This window comes from Drosophila kikkawai, chromosome 3R (assembly GCF_030179895.1).
Source record: "Drosophila kikkawai strain 14028-0561.14 chromosome 3R, DkikHiC1v2, whole genome shotgun sequence".
Lineage (NCBI taxonomy): Eukaryota > Metazoa > Arthropoda > Insecta > Diptera > Drosophilidae > Drosophila > Drosophila kikkawai.
Genome location: NC_091731.1, coordinates 9,391,172 through 9,407,829, shown reverse-complemented (window position 1 = coordinate 9,407,829; position 16,658 = coordinate 9,391,172). Strand labels below are relative to the sequence as shown.

Genomic DNA, 16,658 nt, shown 5'->3' with positions numbered 1-16,658 from the left:
TAATTCAACAAAAAAGTAACAAAAAACGTTGAACCAAAACCTCACGCCATGGAATAATGGCAACGAAAGAAATATAAGCGAATCTTTTGCAAGTGCGCTGTGTCGATATTGTTGCCTCCCAATCCCGCAAGCAACGTGCATATGTATCTACACTTGGAAAAATTTATAGCAAACATGTCAGCAAATGGTTGAATATTAGTTAAGAAAGTTAAAAAAATACTCTTTATTTCTTTGGCAACCTACTTACACATACCTACCTAAAATTATATATATTGGAAATTTCCGAGAAATTAACGCTCTTTCTATATTTCATGCCATACTTTTTTAGTTTTACTTCCAATAAAACATAACTTCCTTCCTTTTCTGAACCTTTTACTTTACATTAGAGGGTTTTCTAAATTACCATTTTCAAGTCAAATACGTTTTTATACAAACACAGAAAAATATTTATTTCATTTAAATTTGGCTGACAGAAAATTTGCTGAATTCGTACTTGGGAATTTTAGGGACAAAACCTGGTAAAAGTGTATTAATTTTTAGAGAATTAAGGTTACTATTTAAAGTTCTAAATAATTTTTAAAAAGACAATTGTATTTACACTTTTATAGAAACATATTTATTTAATTTTTATTTTGATGGTAGACAATTTGCTGAATTCGTACTTGGGAATTTTAGGGGCAAAACCTGTAAAGCGATAAAAGTGTATTAATTTCTAGGAAATTTAGGTAACTATTTAAAAATCGCAATAATTTTCAGAAAGATGATAGTATTTACATTTTTAATTTTAATGTTCAACAGACATGTATTTTTTCAAGTGTACATACACTCACACATATATGCCAATTTTCGAATATTGACAGCGCGGGAGCATTTAACCAACGGATGGACAGGGCCACGGAGAGGCGTACCCTGCCAGCGAGTGACTTTTCTTATATTCTTTATTCTTGGCCCTTTTTGTCTGTTCAGCTCCCTCCATTTTTTTTCGTAGTGGGTTCAAGAACATTCCTCGAGGCTGTAATAATAAAACAGTAACGGAAACTCGGTGCAGTGCACGCGGACAAAGCGTAAAGGAACAATAAAAGAAGCAATCGCACAGCGATTCCATGGCAGCAAAGCGATTCGGGACCGGAGATAAAGGCCAGAAAGAGTTCGCATTAAATTAGACCAAAATGGACCACATTTAGAGGTCCTTTTGGGCCAAGAGGCATGGGAGCTGTGAGCGCATATATTAAAGCTCTTCTCTTCGGCCGGATGGCCCAAAATATCCTATCAATACATAAACGTATTTCGGCTCACATCGACACAGCCGCCACAAAAACAAGCACACATCCGCCTTTTGCGAATGTGTCGAGAACTCAATGTTAATCAGCTTAGACAACCTCCGTCATCGGTTTGCGGGGCTTTTTTGGTTGTTGTTTTTCCTCGTTCTTTTTTGGGCCCATCAAGAGGCCTAAAAGCAAACAAATAACTCGATTTTTCGGGGCGGTGTGGGGTTTATCCCCTGGAAATGCTTTTAAAAATTAAACAACTGATAAATGACAAAGTTCGTTGGACCAGAAATTATCGTTTGACAAATTGGCAGGCCATGATGATGAGGCCTCATCAATTGCCAGGCAACCACGTGGAGACCGTTAGATTCTCCGGCCAAGGGACCCTTACGAAAAGCCAGACGAATTACTTATGAGTAAATGGGTCTATTGACATGGAAAATTAACTCTTAGTGGATTTTGTTTACGAAGGATTTATGCTTCAGTTAAAATACTGTCTGTGTGTAGTGGAGTTCAGCGAATGAAATTAATCATATATGCGAGCTGAGATGTAAGCTCTTTGGCTTAAGATTATTTGCTGGCTTTTACCATTGATTTCCCAATATATTTATGGAAGAAGTCTTAAAGCTTTAAGAATTCATTTTTATTACACTCACACACACATATTTAATATACATTTTTATTGAATTCTTTACTTTGCTAGAGAGGTTATGTCTAGAAGTGTAATGTTATGTTGAACTAAACCAAATCAAACTCATCCATGTACAAGAATTCGTTTAAACTTTAGAACCCTGAAAAATATGCTAACAACTTTGACCACCAACCGAACACAAAAGTTAACTTGACACTCAACCACCGAAACGTATTTTAATAGTGCATCATCAACAATAGCCATGGAAAACTTTACTAATTACCCGTTAAGCGAGAAAAATCCTAGCATAAAAACGCAGAGCAACAACAATAAATTTAACGACGGCCATAATACCACGAGCAAAAAATAAAAGATTGAAAGAACACGAGAGCTAAAATTCTAGCACTTGTCCTGAGTCAGGAAAATCTGTACGTTTGGCACGAGGGGGTTTCCCACTCGAAATGCAGGATTATCCTTTAAGGGAAACTCTCTGAAGCTGCGTGCGAAAAGAATGACTCGAAGCTTCTGAAGCGGATTTCTGATACACAGCCACAGCAGTTCCCATGGCACACGTAGTAAACTTTACGTCCATTTTTATAGTTTTCTTTATTTTTTAGTACGGACGGCTGTCTCACTAATTGCCACATGACTTGGCCAAAGATGAAATGGCTCCGGGACAGGACAAAATTAATGAGATTACTTTATTGTCGCTGGAAGCGAGGACGGACGCATGGTGTATTGTATATGCATTTAATCAATTGCACTTCAGACGTAGCATATAGATATCTATGTAACACAGATAGATGTGACCACTTATACCTAGTAAACTCTATTGAATTTGCAGCTAATTCGAAGGCAGTGCACTCTTTTTTGTCATGAAAAGAGGGACCAAACGTACAACAATGAAACAAAGAATTCCATGCGAAAAGCGTGTACTTTATTTTAACTAAAACTAATTATTAAATCTAACTAAGTGAGATCTATAAATGTTGATAGTAGTGTGAAAATTGTTATAAAACTATATTCGATATATATATATATATATTATGTACATCAATACAATAAAGAGATGTTTATGCATGTTATTGACTTCGAACTGAGGTTTTGTTTCACAATGTCAAATATATAGTAAAATTAATAACTGAATAAATAAAGAAATGTATTCAAAAACTAATGACTGTTCTTTAAATATAATTGACTTTTAAGAAGAGGGGGTCTAATTTATCTTGTCTGTTAAAAATTTAAACCTGAATGGTTTTTTAAATAATTTTTATTTGGCGAGTTATTAGATTATTTTTATTTTTCAGTGTTACAGTTATTATTATTGCATAGTCGAAATTATAGAAATTCAAAGTAAGTAAACTTTAATTACATATTCAACACTTTTTAATGTAAAAAATAAAATTGAAAAATTATGTTTCAATTTAAGTTTTATTTATAAAAAATTATCTTTTATGATTTTTCTAGAAAATATGCTGGATAAATCGTCAAGTTTCAGGTACCGATATCGCATTAAACATAATAATTAGTTTTTAAATATTTACTATTTTTCTCTTTATCTGTTTTTATATTTTGTCGTGAAAGTTTAATTTTACGCCTTGGGGCACCATTCGCTGTTGGTATTTTCCGTTGCTCGGCCTGCGGCCACACTGCACTCTGGCGACCTGCAACAAAAACAACAACACGGAAGTCTGTAAATGTAAATAGACGGAACTTGTTGCAGAGACGGTTAAAAATACAACAAATCGGAGTTGCCGAGTAGCAGAAGCAAGCAGCCACAGGAGAGCCACCAGCTGGTCAACTAAATGCGCATCAAAATGAATTGCGAAGTGCACGAGCAGCAAAAACATCAGCCACAGCAACAACAGCAGCAACAACAGCAGCAAGGCAGCAACAAGTTGCCAGTGAGAAAGCAGGAGAGCTGCTCCGACGACGACGAAAGCCTCGGCCCCAGCCTCAACCGGACGGAGCGCCAGAATCTGGAGTTCGCCAAGAAGCTGGGCTACAGCGAGCAGTCCATCCACTCGGCGCTGACCCGCCTGGGATCGGAGGCCAAGCAAAATGAGCTTCTGGCGGAGCTGATCAAGCTGACTGCCGACGCCCCCCGACCCAGTAATCCGGGGACCAATAGCATCCCCTCCGTCAGCAATGCCAGCCCCGCTGTCGGCTCGATAAGCACCGCCCTGCGACACATCGTCATCGATGGCAGCAACGTGGCCCTGTCGCACGGCAACAACCTGGTCTTCTCCTGCCGCGGCATCCGCATCTGTGTGGACTGGTTCCGGCAGAGGGGTCACCGCGACATCACTGCCTTCGTGCCGAATTGGCGCAAGGAATTGGCCAACAACAACATCGCCGACCAGGAGCTGCTCTACGAGCTGGAACACGAGCGCGTGCTGGTGTTCACGCCATCGCGACATCTGGACGGCAAACGTGTGTCCTGCTATGACGATCGGTTTATCCTCAAGCTGGCCGTGGAAACGGACGGTATTGTGGTGTCGAACGACAACTACAGGGATCTGATCCTGGAGAGCAACGAATTCCGGAGAGTGGTGCAAGAGCGCCTGCTGATGTACTCCTTTGTGAACGACATTTTCATGCCGCCCGACGATCCGCTGGGCAGATCGGGCCCCAACCTGGACCTATTCCTCTGCTCGCAGACGCAGCAGAAAATGGTGGATGCACAGCAGCTGTGTCCCTACGGTAAGAAGTGCACCTACGGGCAGAAGTGCAAGTTTCGGCATCACAATCAGGGACCGCTGCTCCAGCGCCTGCCGCTTCAGGCCTCCCACAGCGCTCCCCTGCACAGCAATGGGGGCCAGCAGGTGCTCAGTCCGGGTGTCAACAACAACATTAAGATCAGCTCGCTCATCAGCCGGGAGCCCCTGGGACGCACTAAATCGAATACCATCGAGCAGGTGTGCCAGGGCTTCTCGGCCCAAATGGACCTGTCCGAGGGTTCGGCGGATTCCAGCCAACCGAATCGCCACAAGAAGCTGCAGCGCCAACAGCCGCCGCCCGCCTATCGCCTTCTGGTGCCCACCTACAGTGCACCTCTCCAGCAGCAGCAGCAGCAACATCAACAGTCAAACACGTCCAGCTCCAACTATCACCATCAGTATCTGACGCGCACGCCCTCCGCCCCGGTCACAGACCAGGGATTGGTACAGCCACTGCCCGCTCGCAACTTTGTCCACCTTTCCGCCTCCGATTCGCGCATCAATGAGGAACTCCACAGCTCACACCAACTGCCCCGGGAGGAGCAGCGTCGTCTGCTGCGGTATCACTTGGGTAGTCTATTTCCGCCGCACCAGGTGCACGCCGTCCTGCAGCTGTATCCCGAGGAGACCGACGCTAAGACCATCTGCGCAGCTATTCTTAATTTATTTCCGCATAATTAGGCTAGACTTAAACTTCATCAATACAATTAGAACTGTAATTACACGCGTGTTTATTAATATTTAGAGTTTCCGCTCTTGGGAAAGAAATCTACATCTCTAGGCCCACAATGTTGGCCGTGTCGTAGGCCATCAGATTGTCGACGTTGTCCCGCCCAGGACCACTGCGGCGCTCATGGATGACCCGATGGTTACGCAGCTTGTACGCCTGAGGGAAACCCTTGCCGCAGATCTCGCACCTAAGAAGAGCCAATGGGAGGTGAATTGAAGGTTAGAATCCTCTAGAAATATTTATGAAAAGAGAAAGCAAAAAACTTACACATGTGGCTTTTCTCCCGTGTGAATCATTTTGTGAAACTTCAGCGTGTTGGTATATGTAAAGGTCTTGTGGCACACATCGCACTCGTAGGGACGCTCGTTGGTGTGAATCCTGGCAGACATGAATGTTAGTTTTATCCCGTTAATACAATAATTGGTTTAACCAGCTAACCTGTGATGCTTGTTGCGGGTGGACAAGTCGGCAAAGGCTGCCGGGCAGTAGCTGCACTTGTACGGCCGATTTCCCGTGTGTGTGTTCATGTGACGGGCCAATTGTTGAGCCTGGGCAAAGCAGTGGCCACAGATCCTGTAAAGTAAAAACTTTAGTTTAGATTTTTACCCTTTTGGCTACTAAAAAGTCATAAGTTACAAAGTTCCTAGCAAACACTTACTCGCACTCATGCGGCTTTACGCCAGAGTGAACCTTGATGTGTTCGGTCAGGCGACTCTGCGAGGGATACATATTGCCGCAAACGTCGCAGATGTACTTGAACTCCTTCTTGTCGCCTACGAGTATCTTGTGACCGCCCTTGGTTTTGACCCCGGCATGTTTTCGCGCCAGAAGTTCACCAATCGAAATGCCGTCCTCGTTAAGAACGATTTTCGTGGTGGCCGCATCATTGTTGCCCCGCCTGATCTTCAGCGGATTGCCGCTGCGGGCACCGTCCTTGGATGTTCCCGCAGCTGCTTTCGCGGACGACGTGGCTGCCTTGCGAGGGCTGGCGCGTCGCTTGATGGCCCCGCGCTTGCTGGCGGCAGCTCTAACCGATCTTGTTGGTATGAATTCGTCCTCGTCAGGATCATCCTCGTGAGCGCTCTCGGTTAATTGATCCTGATCGACGTGGTCCAGGTATTCAATGTCTGCAGAGAGTCCAGAGAGCGAGTGCTCGGCCATTTCCTGCTCGGTTATAATGTCGCCCTCGTAGGTCTCGTACACGTCGTAAACCTCCTCTATGATGCCCTCCTCTTCCACCTGTTCATTTTTAACAGCCACAAGGCGATCCTTCTCGAGTTCTACGAGTATGCCTTCCTCGAGATCGTCGGGGTAGTCGTGGGCCTGGGCATCCGCCGTTTCCTCAGCCTCACCCTCGGCATATTGGCTTCCATCTAGGTCCTCCTCCTCCTCCTCCAATTCCTGCTCATGCTTCATGTCCTCGGTTTCCTGCTCCTGATGGGAAGTTTGATTTGCCCTTTTCTTTGCGGGCGGTCGATGCTCCACCTCCACGGGGGCCACGAACTGCCTCAGGTGGCCGTAGGACCGCTGGCACGTCTGCCGAAACTTGAATGACATTTTGAGCATCTTGCAGCACTTCTCGCATATCTTGTCCGGATAGTGATCAAACTTCTTTATCTGCCGACGGAATTAGAGCAACTATAAGCTTGTTTACCGGAAACGGGACACACTTACGGGAACTCCACCGCACTCGCGGATCATGTGGGTCAAGTCCTTTTCCGTATCGTCGTTGAAAATGCTGGCCATGGGCTCCTTGGGCTGCTGCAGGCACACCCGGCACACAATCCATTTCTGCGTGGCCGCAGGTGCCACAGCCGCAGTCGCTTGTGCGGCCGAGTCTCTCATTGTCGCGAACGGAACGTGGATCTTCCTGGAATCTAGTATATTATATTTTAAAGAACACGCTCGCTTTTAAGACGACGCCAAAAAAACACAATGTAGTCGGGAGCCAAGCTGTAGGCGTTGCAACGCGAATGGCAATTGGACACGGAGCTATCGATAAGATATCGATGTCATATTTTGCTGAATACCGATGTTTTTACATTACATCGTTAAAATTAAATTATCTATATAAAAAAACCTACATTAAATAATTAGAACAAAAAAATATGTAAATCTTTGGTCTATTTAGTTAAAGAAGAAATGGCCTTATTTTTATTTATTAGGTTACAAAATGATGTAAGGAGTTTTATATTACAGAAAATTACTATATTATTGTTTATTTATTTATTAATAAAAAATAAATAAGTAGAATTTAGAAAAGTCTGGAATTATTTATATTTTTTTGCTCATAATAATGATTCTGTGCAAATTTTAATTATTTTGATCATTGGTTTTTTATAATATTACTCAATTTTAATCATTATCAATTATCATAAAAATTCAAATAAAGGTTAAATAATTATCAAGTGATTTTTGAAATTTTAAAATATATATTTTATTATAATGATCACGGTTTAAAATCAATTTCCAACGTGAAAATTTCGTAGTATTACCATTTTACATACATGTATATACATGTCGACGATAGTTGGTGCCATCACTGACACATTCCCTGTGAATGGCCACGGACGCTTGCATTCAGCTGTTGGAATTTATGCATTTCCAAATCGACGACCAGACCAGATCGGCCGAATAATGAAGACAGAGTCCAACGAGAAGTGGATTGTGTGCCGGGTGTGCCTGAATGGCGATGGCGAGGAGATGCTCCACGAGATATTCAGCCAGACGGCCAGCACTCGCCTGGACCAGATGCTGCACATCTGCGCAGGGGTACCAGTAAGTTGGATTTGGTCACCAAGAGGACGCTTTATTTGAAAAAATCAACTCCCGACAGGTCAGCCAGGATGACAACTTCCCCGATAAGATGTGCAGCAAGTGTATGCGCTGCCTGCGACTGTCCTATAAGTTCCGGCTCACCTGTCAGCGGTCCCACCAACACGTCATGGACATGCTTGCCCGGGAGGCCAGGAACACCAATGTGCCAGGCGGCGAGGCGGATAGCCAGAATCTCTCAGATGACTTTACTGCTGAAAACGTGTTCAAGGTTTGGGAGGAGGACACGAGCCAGCTTGATGACGCCTTGAAGGAGGAAGAGGCTCATCAAGAACAGGAAACCCAGGAGATGATCACATACGTGGTGGAGGGAGCCGAGGGTGAAGAAACCATCATATACGATGGCAGCAGCGAGGCAGAGCACACGGAGGTTGTCTTTGATACTGTACAGTCCGGTATTGAGGAGACGGAAGCCTATGCGGAGTACGAGGAATTCGATGAAATAATCCCCGTCGATAATACCTCGCCCTTGCCATCCACGCCAACGGATCAAGAATCTAGAACGCGCTTAGCCAGTGGAGAAATCCGTACGGAGCAACTGCCCGACAATAATATGACGGAATTTGTTCTTAGCTCCGATGAAAACGAAAGTGTAGCCGGGGAAAAGCCCAAATCCAAAGTGCCTGTCAACAGGCAGCGGTCTGGAAAAAAGCTAGCCCAGGCCAGCCGATCCACCGCCGATGGAGACATCGTTGACCGGAAGCTGGGCCGAAAGCCAAGGGAGAAGCACAGCACATACATCTGCGATGTATGCGGAAATATCTATCCCACCCAGGCCCGTCTCACCGAGCACATGAAGTTTCACTCGGGTGTAAAGCCCCATGAATGCGAGTAAGATGCACCCTCATACCGGAGTAAAAGACTCGCCTTAAACAGACTTCTCTTGCAGGATTTGCGGTCGTGGCTTTGTTCAAAATCAACAGCTGGTGAGGCACATGAACACCCATACTGGGAACCGGCCTTACAAGTGCAATTACTGCCCAGCTGCGTTTGCCGATCGTTCCACAAAGACCAAGCATCATAGGTATGTATCAGGCTTACACTTCCTACAGAAGAAGTGCCTATATAGCGTCTTTACATTACAGAATTCACACCAAGGAGCGCCCCTATGAGTGTGATGTGTGCTCAAGGACCTTCACGTACTCGGACAATCTGAAGTTTCACAAGATGATCCACACGGGGGAGAAGCCGCACGTGTAAGCTGTCTCTTGCTTTCTTAATTCCCTTTTTATAAACACTTTTCTTCTCCTTCAGTTGTGATCTTTGTGGAAAGGGTTTTGTGAAGGCCTACAAAATGCGCTTACATCGGGTGACGCATGAACGCCGTGGTCAGTGGAAGTCGACGTCAGATGTGGAGATGAAGAACACTGCGGAGACAGAGACGCCAGAAAAGCACGGTAACTGGAAGGCATCAGCTGTCGAAATGAATACAGAGGATGAATTCGTTAAGGAAGAGATAACGGAGTTCCTTAGTAGTTAGTTCCAAGCTAAGATTGTGTTTCTAACAAAATTTAATTACTACAATCGACGAAGCAATGTAAAATTCCTTGCTTTTATATTATAATCAGTTTGAAACCTAGATTTACTTTGAACATCTTAGAAGAAAAGTCTCCATATGTATATATTGATCTATGTATTTAGTAATTCTTATCAATGATGTTCTTAGTCTTAAGAGTAGTTAATCTAGCTTACGAAGATCGTATATTTTAAAATATCAATACTTGAAGGATAATGTTATGTTAAAAAAAACTTGAAAATTAAATTTTGCTTATTTTCCACACACACATACATTTAATAACAATTAAAATGGTCCTGTATGGTGTTTCTGATTGAAGGACTGGAAAAAGTTTGTTGAATTGCCCACGGTCTGGGCCAAATTCATACTCACACGGTACTATCCCTATGCTTATGATGAGACGAGGGGGAAAAAAAAAGGGTTTCCAGTTGACAAATAGTCCGATTCAAGCTCATAAACAATGGTTTTTGTGGCCGAAAATGTTACAATTTTCGGAATCCGAATAAGATTTCGATTGCGGCCCTTTAAAGACATCATTATCGGGTATAATCCTAAGAATTTGACCGTTTCCATCTACCTACAGATTTGCTGAGGAAACCCGGTCTGAGTTTCTGGTAATGACTTGCCACAAATTTATGACTAAAATGCCAAAAAATAATAGCGAAAGTTGCCTAAAATAAGGTTGGTTATACTGGATACTAATCTAAGTTTACAAATAAAAACAAAAGAGTGAAAAATATTTAATAAGTTCAGAGTTCTAGGCTTAGAAGAATGTCTGTACTTTTGCTAAATCATAGAAAAACCGATTTCTTTAATGAGTAGAAATTCAAAGGGTACTGATCTTAAGATGTATTTCGAATAACTTAACCTTTAAAATGTTAGCTTTCACGTAAAATTATCTTCCAGCAGGAGAGCGACAAAATAACGCGTTGTCTCCTTTAAAACAAAGGCAAGCACTACAAGCAAGCAATGTGTAGGCCCACCAACGGAAAACCTTCCTAGTTGCTCCAACAGCCTCGTAGGCGAGGAGAAGTAAACACAGATGGTGGCCCATGACCAGGAGGTGGTGCCAACTCCTCCCAAACACTGTTGTATTGCTCCGCCATACCAGTATTGGCAGAAGAAAGAACTTTGAGACGTTAGAAATCAAAACGACTTTAAAAATAATTAACGTAAAGTTGCGAACGCCCATTCTCTTCATCCATTCAATGCAGAGGGTAGCTGTGATCAATAACAGCAGTAAAGTCATGAGCAAATAGTCTCCTATATTTTGAAGCGTGTATGTATAGAAACCTTTCTCGTGGATATGCAAGTCGGCTTGTGACGGATCGGTAAGGTTTTGTCGGCACAGTGCAAAGGATTCCAATAGAAGTACCACCAACGAAACTTTCCAATATATCTTAAATTCCCCATTATTTATGATGTGACGAAAGGCAAAAGAATCCAACAAAAGGGCGTCTATTAATATAATAAATTCCTCAAATTCAATGAACTTATTCGTGATCTGGTGGCATTTCTCACAATGTGTTGTTTTTAGGGTGTTGCTGTATTTTTTGAATAGTTACTTGACAGCATTAATGCATAGAAATCGCCTTTTTTCGGTCATCGGATCAAAGTACTTTTAACGTCGGCTTTGGCCAACCCATTTTCATGCTTTTTGGATAAAAAAGTTGATCCCTGTCTTAAAATTGGAAATGTAAAATCCTTTTGGCAGTTCTTATTACCTAGAATAAGTACGAAAACTAAAATTAAAGTGAATTTTTTCATTAGGTTTATTTAACAAATTTTATAGGACTTGAAACAAACCTTATGCACATGTACTTATTATTTCGGCCAGTAGTGTATTTCCCCCCTTCAACAACTTTATACAAATGGTGTTAAACTTATTTTATTTGTTCTACCAAGTTGGTCTTGGCTTCCGCATGGACTCTTGGCTTGTGGGACCTCTCGTGGGCGTTTTTGTGGTGCAGCTGGGAGAAGGTTCGCTGGCAGTGCTGGCAGCTAAACGGTCTCTCGCCCGTATGCGTATTTATGTGCACCCGGAGCACATTGGAGTAGGCGAACGACTTGCTGCAGTGTTTGCACTTGTACGGACGCTCGTTGGTGTGGATTCTGAAATACAGTGGCATTGGCATTGGGTTCCCAAGAGAGCCTATTCGAATCGCATTACCTGTGGTGCTTGATGCGTGTGGAGGGATCTGCGAAGCTAGAATCGCAGTAATCACATTTGTAGGGACGGTTCCTCGTGTGCGTGTTCATGTGCCTGGTCAGCTGCGGCGTTTGCCGGAAGCGCTTGTGGCAGATCCTAGTGGAAAGAAAGATTACTCCCAGGGCTAGGACTTCTTACTCAGAGCAGCTTACTCGCACTCATGTGGTTTCCCTCTGTTGTGGACCTTCAGGTGGGCGGCCAGCTTGACCCAGTCAGCGTATACCTTATGGCAAACTGTGCAGGCCAGCGGAGGAGCATGAGCCTGGCCAACATCTTCGTCGGGCTCTGACGCAGGACTAATAGATTCCTCCTCAAGGAGTGATGTTGGCGTTGAGGTCAGCGGTTCTATGCTGATTATTTCATCAGTACTGTCAGCCGCCTCCAAGTCGTAGGGCTCTAGGTACTCGTACTCCACTTCGCTGTCACTGCAGCTAGCCTCTTTGCTGGGCAGGTCCTTACTTTCATTCTCGTTCTGCTCCAGCCGTGGGACATTCTCCCCAATCTTCTGCTGTTGCAACGCCTTCTCCGCATCCTGGCACAGGGAGCGCAATTTGAGGGCCGCTCGGAGTAGCAGGGCACAGCTCGTGCAGATACGCGTGGGCCAAGCAGCGTTCTCTCTCAGCTAAGGATTTCAAAGACAGCCTTCTCAGTGGGACTTTGGAAGCCACAAGATCTTCTGCTCACCTGAATGCCCGTGCAGCGTTGGATTTGCGCGCAAAAGTCCGCCTGCGTGGGCATGAGGGTCTCATCCTTGGGCTGCAGTAGACAGATGCGGCACTGGAGCTTCTCGTCGGTCATTTGCGAATGCATCCTTCTGTTATCCGAGTACAGTTCTGTCCTCGAGAAGAGTTCCTGCACACGAAATCAAAACATGAGCGCGTTCGGGGCGAATGGCGCCGTATGTCGCCGGAAAAAGAAGAAGAAAAAGAAGAACTGCAACAAAAAAGATAACAATAATAAAGGTCTCCCCAGCATTATGAACTGAACTAAGCGAATAATGGAGCTGAAGCTGGACATGCTGAACGTTTGCAGGACATGCCTGCAGGATGGCGACGCCCAAATGGTCTCAATTTACGAGCGAGCGGACGACAAGGAGCGCGGCGGCACTTTACTTTGTGAGAAACTCGAGAGTTTCAGTGGAATTCAGGTGGAGAAAGCGGTCCAACTTTTCTCTGTAATCTCTTTAAAATCTCGATTTCCCTTATAGATAACCCGCACGGACCATCTGCCCACCAGGATTTGCCTCAAGTGCAAGGCCTTTCTAATCCTCGCCCACAAATTCCGGCAGATTTGCCAGCGCTCCCATGACTTCCTCAGTGAATATGTGGTCAAAGATGTAGAGGAGCCGGCTGTGGTTGTTTCAGAATCTTCCCCGCCACCTGTGGCAACAGAACAGTTGGAGCAACTAGAGGTGGAGGTGCTAGATGAAGCTGTTTGGGCCGACGACGAACAAGTCGAAGATGTGGCAGCACCGCTGGAGAAGGAGAGGCCAGTGGTGTTGGCTGTGGAAACAGTTCCTGCGCCAGCCATAATCAGTAGCGTCAAACTGCATGTGTGCGAGATTTGTGGTAACGGATATCCCAGGAAGAGCACCTTGGACACGCACATGCGAAGACATACCAACGAACGGCCTTTCGAATGCGAGTAGGAAAACTTCCTGTTTTAATGTGACGCTAGTATTAAAATCGTTGTGCCCCCTTTAAGGATCTGCCACAAGAGCTTCCACGTCAACTACCAGTTGATGCGCCACATACGCCAGCACACGGGAGCCAAGCCCTACAAATGCCAATATTGTCAACGTTGCTTCGCGGATCGCACTTCCCTTGTAAAGCACGAAAGGTGAGTGAATAACTTCTCATCCTTTAACCACTTTTTTTCAGGGCACGTAATCATTACAAGTGAAAAAATAAAAATCAATGTTTAATTATTATCTATTGATTTTAATATATATTGCTTGCCATTAATAATTATAATTTTATATTGACTTGATCGCTCAAATATTAATTCATATTTTTATACCCTTGCAGGGTATTATAATTTCAGTCAGAAGTTTGCAACGCAGTGAAGGAGACGTTTCCGACCCTATAAAGTATATATATTCTTGATCAGCATCAACAGCCGAGTCGATCTAGCCATGTCCGTCTGTCCGTCTGTCCATCTGTCCGTCTGTCCGTCTGTCCGTCTGTCTGTTTCTACGCAAACTAGTCCCTCAGTTTTAAAGCTATCTGAATGAAACTTAGCAAAGAGTCTTCTATATACTCTCACTGCTATATATGTCGGAACGGGCCGGATCGGACGACTATATCATATAGCTCCCATACAAATGTTCGATAAATTTTGAGAAAAAAATTATAACTTGGCTGTTTTTCAATATTTTTGCATCATTTTTGAGATATAGCCATTTTATATTATTACAGAATTTTGGTAAAAATTTTATGAAAATCGGACGACTATATCTTATAGCTGCCATAGGAACGATCGGAAAAAGAATAGGAAAAAAATTATAACTTCGTTGTTTTTCAACATATTCTTATCTACTTTTAGATATAAGCTTCTTTTATTACTTCAGAATTTTTGTAAAGTTTTTATGAAAATCGGACAACTATATCATATAGCTGTCATATAAACGATCTGTAAATGTGGAGAAAATGTAAAGCTGGGAATGTAAAACTGTAACTGTCAAACTGTAAACATAATAAGTATAAGTAAAATGTAATGAAACTCTGTTTTGTGAGTGTTTTCAGCATTTAAATTTATAATATAAACATCAAAACCAATCTGCAAGGGTATACAAACTTCGGTGTGCCGAAGTTAGCTTCCTTTCTTGTTTTGCTTAGAATTTCGCTCAATGTGTGATATCTTCTTTCTAAGAGGTTTCTTTGAAAAAAATTTTACATGATCCTATAAATCGAAAACACTACGAACCCAAAAAAACACACGAAATTCTGAGTGAAATACGTTAATTTTTAGCGATCTTTTTTCGTTAAATAAAACTCTAAATTTAAAAATTAGTATATAAAAATCTAAATTTCATTGTTTATCTTGAAAGAGCATCAAAATTGTAGCCGTTTAATATAATTCGTTCTTATTTGATGCTTTTCCAAGTGGATGATATTTTTATTTAAAAAAAACATTGATAATCATTATTTATTAACTCTTTCCCCTGTAGAACCCATCGAAATGAGCGTCCCTATGGTTGTCAGACTTGCGGCAAAACCTTCACTTACTCTAGCGTCTTGAAGGAGCACTACAAAACGCATACGGGCGAGAAGCCTCACACGTAAGATCGATTAGGTTAGGCTTTACTCTGAGCAATGACAAATAAACTAAACTATAAACTGTTGCTGCATTCTTTAGGTGCAAACTCTGTGGCAAGACCTTTGCTCGAACCCACAATCTGGTAGCCCACATGCAGACCCAACAGCATTTAAATGATCCCCGAACTGCTGGCTATCTAAATACGATCAAGTCGAGCACTACTGTAACGGTTGTACAAAAATAAATATATGTGGATATTAAAAACATATTTAGAATGAATGGGCAATTGCAGGAATGACTTTTGGAAAAGATGTGCAAGTAACGTGTATGCCAGGACACAGTGAAACCCAACGTAACGCTAAATTAGTCAAGCTGACCCGGAGGGGCTATAGAGGAAAAAAGGAAAAGTACTCTGCGTAGAACGGAATTCAAGAAAATTTTAAGATGAACGCCAATCAAGAGAAACAATGTTAGCAAACATATCCAAAAGAAAGGATTGTGAGCTGAATCACTGCAGTCTCCACTCGTCTTTAGGTGATCTGAACGCACTCAAGAAAGTGCCTGAACACCTGCTCTAGTTGCAGATTCCGGCAATCGTGGAATTCGTCAATGACTCCGAATGAAAGTGAGGCTGATACAATACAAATAAGAAAGTGTGAGACAAAGAGCAACCTATCTTAATCCTCTAGGCCCCAAGAGTGCCTTCAAAAGCTTACTGCATTGTTCACATTTCCAAAAATTATAAAAAGGTAAATCTCCAGAGTCAATTTTAACTTCCTAACTGTTCACAGATTCTATGGGATGATAGATATTACGGATTAGTTTCCCGTTTTTCAAATTCTTTATTAAAATTGGAAGTTAAAACCATTGATATTGACTAAAAAATAAGTTAATTAAAAAATATATTATAATAAAAAAATACCTACGTAAGACCTGTCCTGTAGAATTAGTTACAGTCAGAGCTTGCAAATAACTGTCGACCGATTCTCGTTGTCTGCAAATAAGTGTCTCTCTCTGACTCTTTACGAAAAGACTCAAAGAGCAACCGTTTCAGGGGTTTTTGAATGAGCTCGCTCGCACTCGAACCCGTTGTTTTCCATTCAGTTTTGTTTCGATTATTCCAAGACCGTTTTGCCGTGTTCAGTGAAGAAAAAAGTCTTTTGCGGATTCGTTTTGCAGACGAAATATATTAATTGCAACAACAACGAAAGTAAATGTGAAGACCGTTTTCGCTTAGTTTTTCGGTCAATCGGTCTTTTGCTGACTCTCTTTGTGCGTTTCTGAGCGTTTCTCGTTCCGCCCTTAACGCACTGCTCATTCAACGACCGAAATAAAAAGACCTCAACGAAAAGCGCTCAACAGAAAACAGAAATGAAGACAGCACAACTCTCTTGCTCAGAGCGAGAACGAGAGAGTATGAACTTTTTCGGTTGTCCTCGCAACAAGAGCACAAGAAAAAAAAAAACGGTCGACAGTTATTTGCAAGCTATG

General features: G+C 42.8%; 5 protein-coding genes and 1 pseudogene across 8 annotated transcripts; 3 read left to right on the top strand and 3 right to left on the bottom strand.

Moving 5' to 3' along the window:
- The first annotated feature begins 3,565 nt into the window (after nt 1-3,565).
- On the top strand, nt 3,566-5,300 carry Regnase-1 (Regnase 1). Its single transcript, XM_017164963.3, has one exon. The coding sequence runs from the start codon at nt 3,705-3,707 to the stop codon at nt 5,298-5,300; it is 1,596 nt and encodes a 531-aa protein (XP_017020452.1). The 5' UTR covers nt 3,566-3,704.
- On the bottom strand, nt 5,265-10,456 carry idc (identity crisis). 3 transcript variants are annotated; one of them, XM_070286388.1, is made up of 7 exons: nt 10,278-10,456; nt 10,073-10,222; nt 7,024-7,226; nt 6,008-6,966; nt 5,788-5,922; nt 5,617-5,727; nt 5,265-5,536 (listed from the first exon to the last, which is right to left on the bottom strand). In XM_070286388.1, the coding sequence occupies exons 3-7, from the start codon at nt 7,192-7,194 to the stop codon at nt 5,389-5,391; spliced, it is 1,524 nt and encodes a 507-aa protein (XP_070142489.1). In that variant the 5' UTR covers nt 7,195-7,226; nt 10,073-10,222; nt 10,278-10,456; the 3' UTR covers nt 5,265-5,388. The 3 variants fall into 3 exon arrangements, with proteins under 3 accessions (XP_070142489.1, XP_070142488.1, XP_017020465.1); XM_070286387.1 differs by having other exon boundaries at nt 10,282-10,456; XM_017164976.2 differs by lacking the exons at nt 10,073-10,222; nt 10,278-10,456 and having other exon boundaries at nt 7,024-7,302.
- trem (trade embargo) lies at nt 7,873-9,970 on the top strand. The gene is made up of 5 exons (XM_017164844.3): nt 7,873-8,127; nt 8,186-9,015; nt 9,074-9,208; nt 9,270-9,380; nt 9,439-9,970. The coding sequence occupies exons 1-5, from the start codon at nt 7,987-7,989 to the stop codon at nt 9,662-9,664; spliced, it is 1,443 nt and encodes a 480-aa protein (XP_017020333.1). The 5' UTR covers nt 7,873-7,986; the 3' UTR covers nt 9,665-9,970.
- Nucleotides 10,457-10,585: 129 nt separating the features above from the next.
- Nucleotides 10,586-11,306, bottom strand: LOC108073276 (protein ARV1-like; annotated as a pseudogene).
- Nucleotides 11,307-11,507: 201 nt separating this feature from the next.
- LOC108073306 (zinc finger protein Paris) lies at nt 11,508-12,729 on the bottom strand. The gene is made up of 4 exons (XM_017164868.3): nt 12,594-12,729; nt 12,062-12,531; nt 11,871-12,005; nt 11,508-11,812 (listed from the first exon to the last, which is right to left on the bottom strand). The coding sequence occupies exons 1-4, from the start codon at nt 12,717-12,719 to the stop codon at nt 11,584-11,586; spliced, it is 960 nt and encodes a 319-aa protein (XP_017020357.1). The 5' UTR covers nt 12,720-12,729; the 3' UTR covers nt 11,508-11,583.
- Nucleotides 12,730-12,759: 30 nt separating this feature from the next.
- On the top strand, nt 12,760-15,928 carry LOC108073297 (zinc finger protein 852). 2 transcript variants are annotated; one of them, XM_070286389.1, is made up of 6 exons: nt 12,760-13,056; nt 13,117-13,553; nt 13,614-13,748; nt 15,079-15,189; nt 15,267-15,396; nt 15,460-15,926. In XM_070286389.1, the coding sequence occupies exons 1-6, from the start codon at nt 12,907-12,909 to the stop codon at nt 15,463-15,465; spliced, it is 969 nt and encodes a 322-aa protein (XP_070142490.1). In that variant the 5' UTR covers nt 12,760-12,906; the 3' UTR covers nt 15,466-15,926. The 2 variants fall into 2 exon arrangements, with proteins under 2 accessions (XP_070142490.1, XP_017020345.1); XM_017164856.2 differs by having other exon boundaries at nt 15,267-15,928.
- Nucleotides 15,929-16,658: the final 730 nt, after the last annotated feature.

Excerpts from the sequence above, each read along its gene's own strand:
- trem (XM_017164844.3), top strand. The coding sequence starts at position 7,987 with ATGAAGACAGAGTCCAACGAGAAGTGGATTGTGTGCCGGGTGTGCCTG. Across the intron at positions 8,128-8,185 it reads ACATCTGCGCAGGGGTACCA|GTCAGCCAGGATGACAACTT; the intron begins GTAAGTTGGATT and ends AACTCCCGACAG. Across the intron at positions 9,381-9,438 it reads ACGGGGGAGAAGCCGCACGT|TTGTGATCTTTGTGGAAAGG; the intron begins GTAAGCTGTCTC and ends CTTCTCCTTCAG.
- LOC108073297 (XM_017164856.2), top strand. The coding sequence starts at position 12,907 with ATGGAGCTGAAGCTGGACATGCTGAACGTTTGCAGGACATGCCTGCAG. Across the intron at positions 13,554-13,613 it reads GAACGGCCTTTCGAATGCGA|GATCTGCCACAAGAGCTTCC; the intron begins GTAGGAAAACTT and ends GCCCCCTTTAAG. Across the intron at positions 15,190-15,266 it reads ACGGGCGAGAAGCCTCACAC|GTGCAAACTCTGTGGCAAGA; the intron begins GTAAGATCGATT and ends TGCATTCTTTAG.
- Regnase-1 (XM_017164963.3), top strand. The coding sequence starts at position 3,705 with ATGCGCATCAAAATGAATTGCGAAGTGCACGAGCAGCAAAAACATCAG.
- idc (XM_070286388.1), bottom strand. The coding sequence starts at position 7,194 with ATGAGAGACTCGGCCGCACAAGCGACTGCGGCTGTGGCACCTGCGGCC. Across the intron at positions 5,923-6,007 it reads GTAAAGCCGCATGAGTGCGA|GATCTGTGGCCACTGCTTTG; the intron begins GTAAGTGTTTGC and ends TTTACTTTACAG. Across the intron at positions 5,537-5,616 it reads ACGGGAGAAAAGCCACATGT|GTGCGAGATCTGCGGCAAGG; the intron begins GTAAGTTTTTTG and ends GGCTCTTCTTAG.
- LOC108073306 (XM_017164868.3), bottom strand. The coding sequence starts at position 12,719 with ATGCATTCGCAAATGACCGACGAGAAGCTCCAGTGCCGCATCTGTCTA. Across the intron at positions 12,532-12,593 it reads AACGCTGCACGGGCATTCAG|CTGAGAGAGAACGCTGCTTG; the intron begins GTGAGCAGAAGA and ends TGAAATCCTTAG. Across the intron at positions 11,813-11,870 it reads ACACGCATCAAGCACCACAG|AATCCACACCAACGAGCGTC; the intron begins GTAATGCGATTC and ends ACTGTATTTCAG.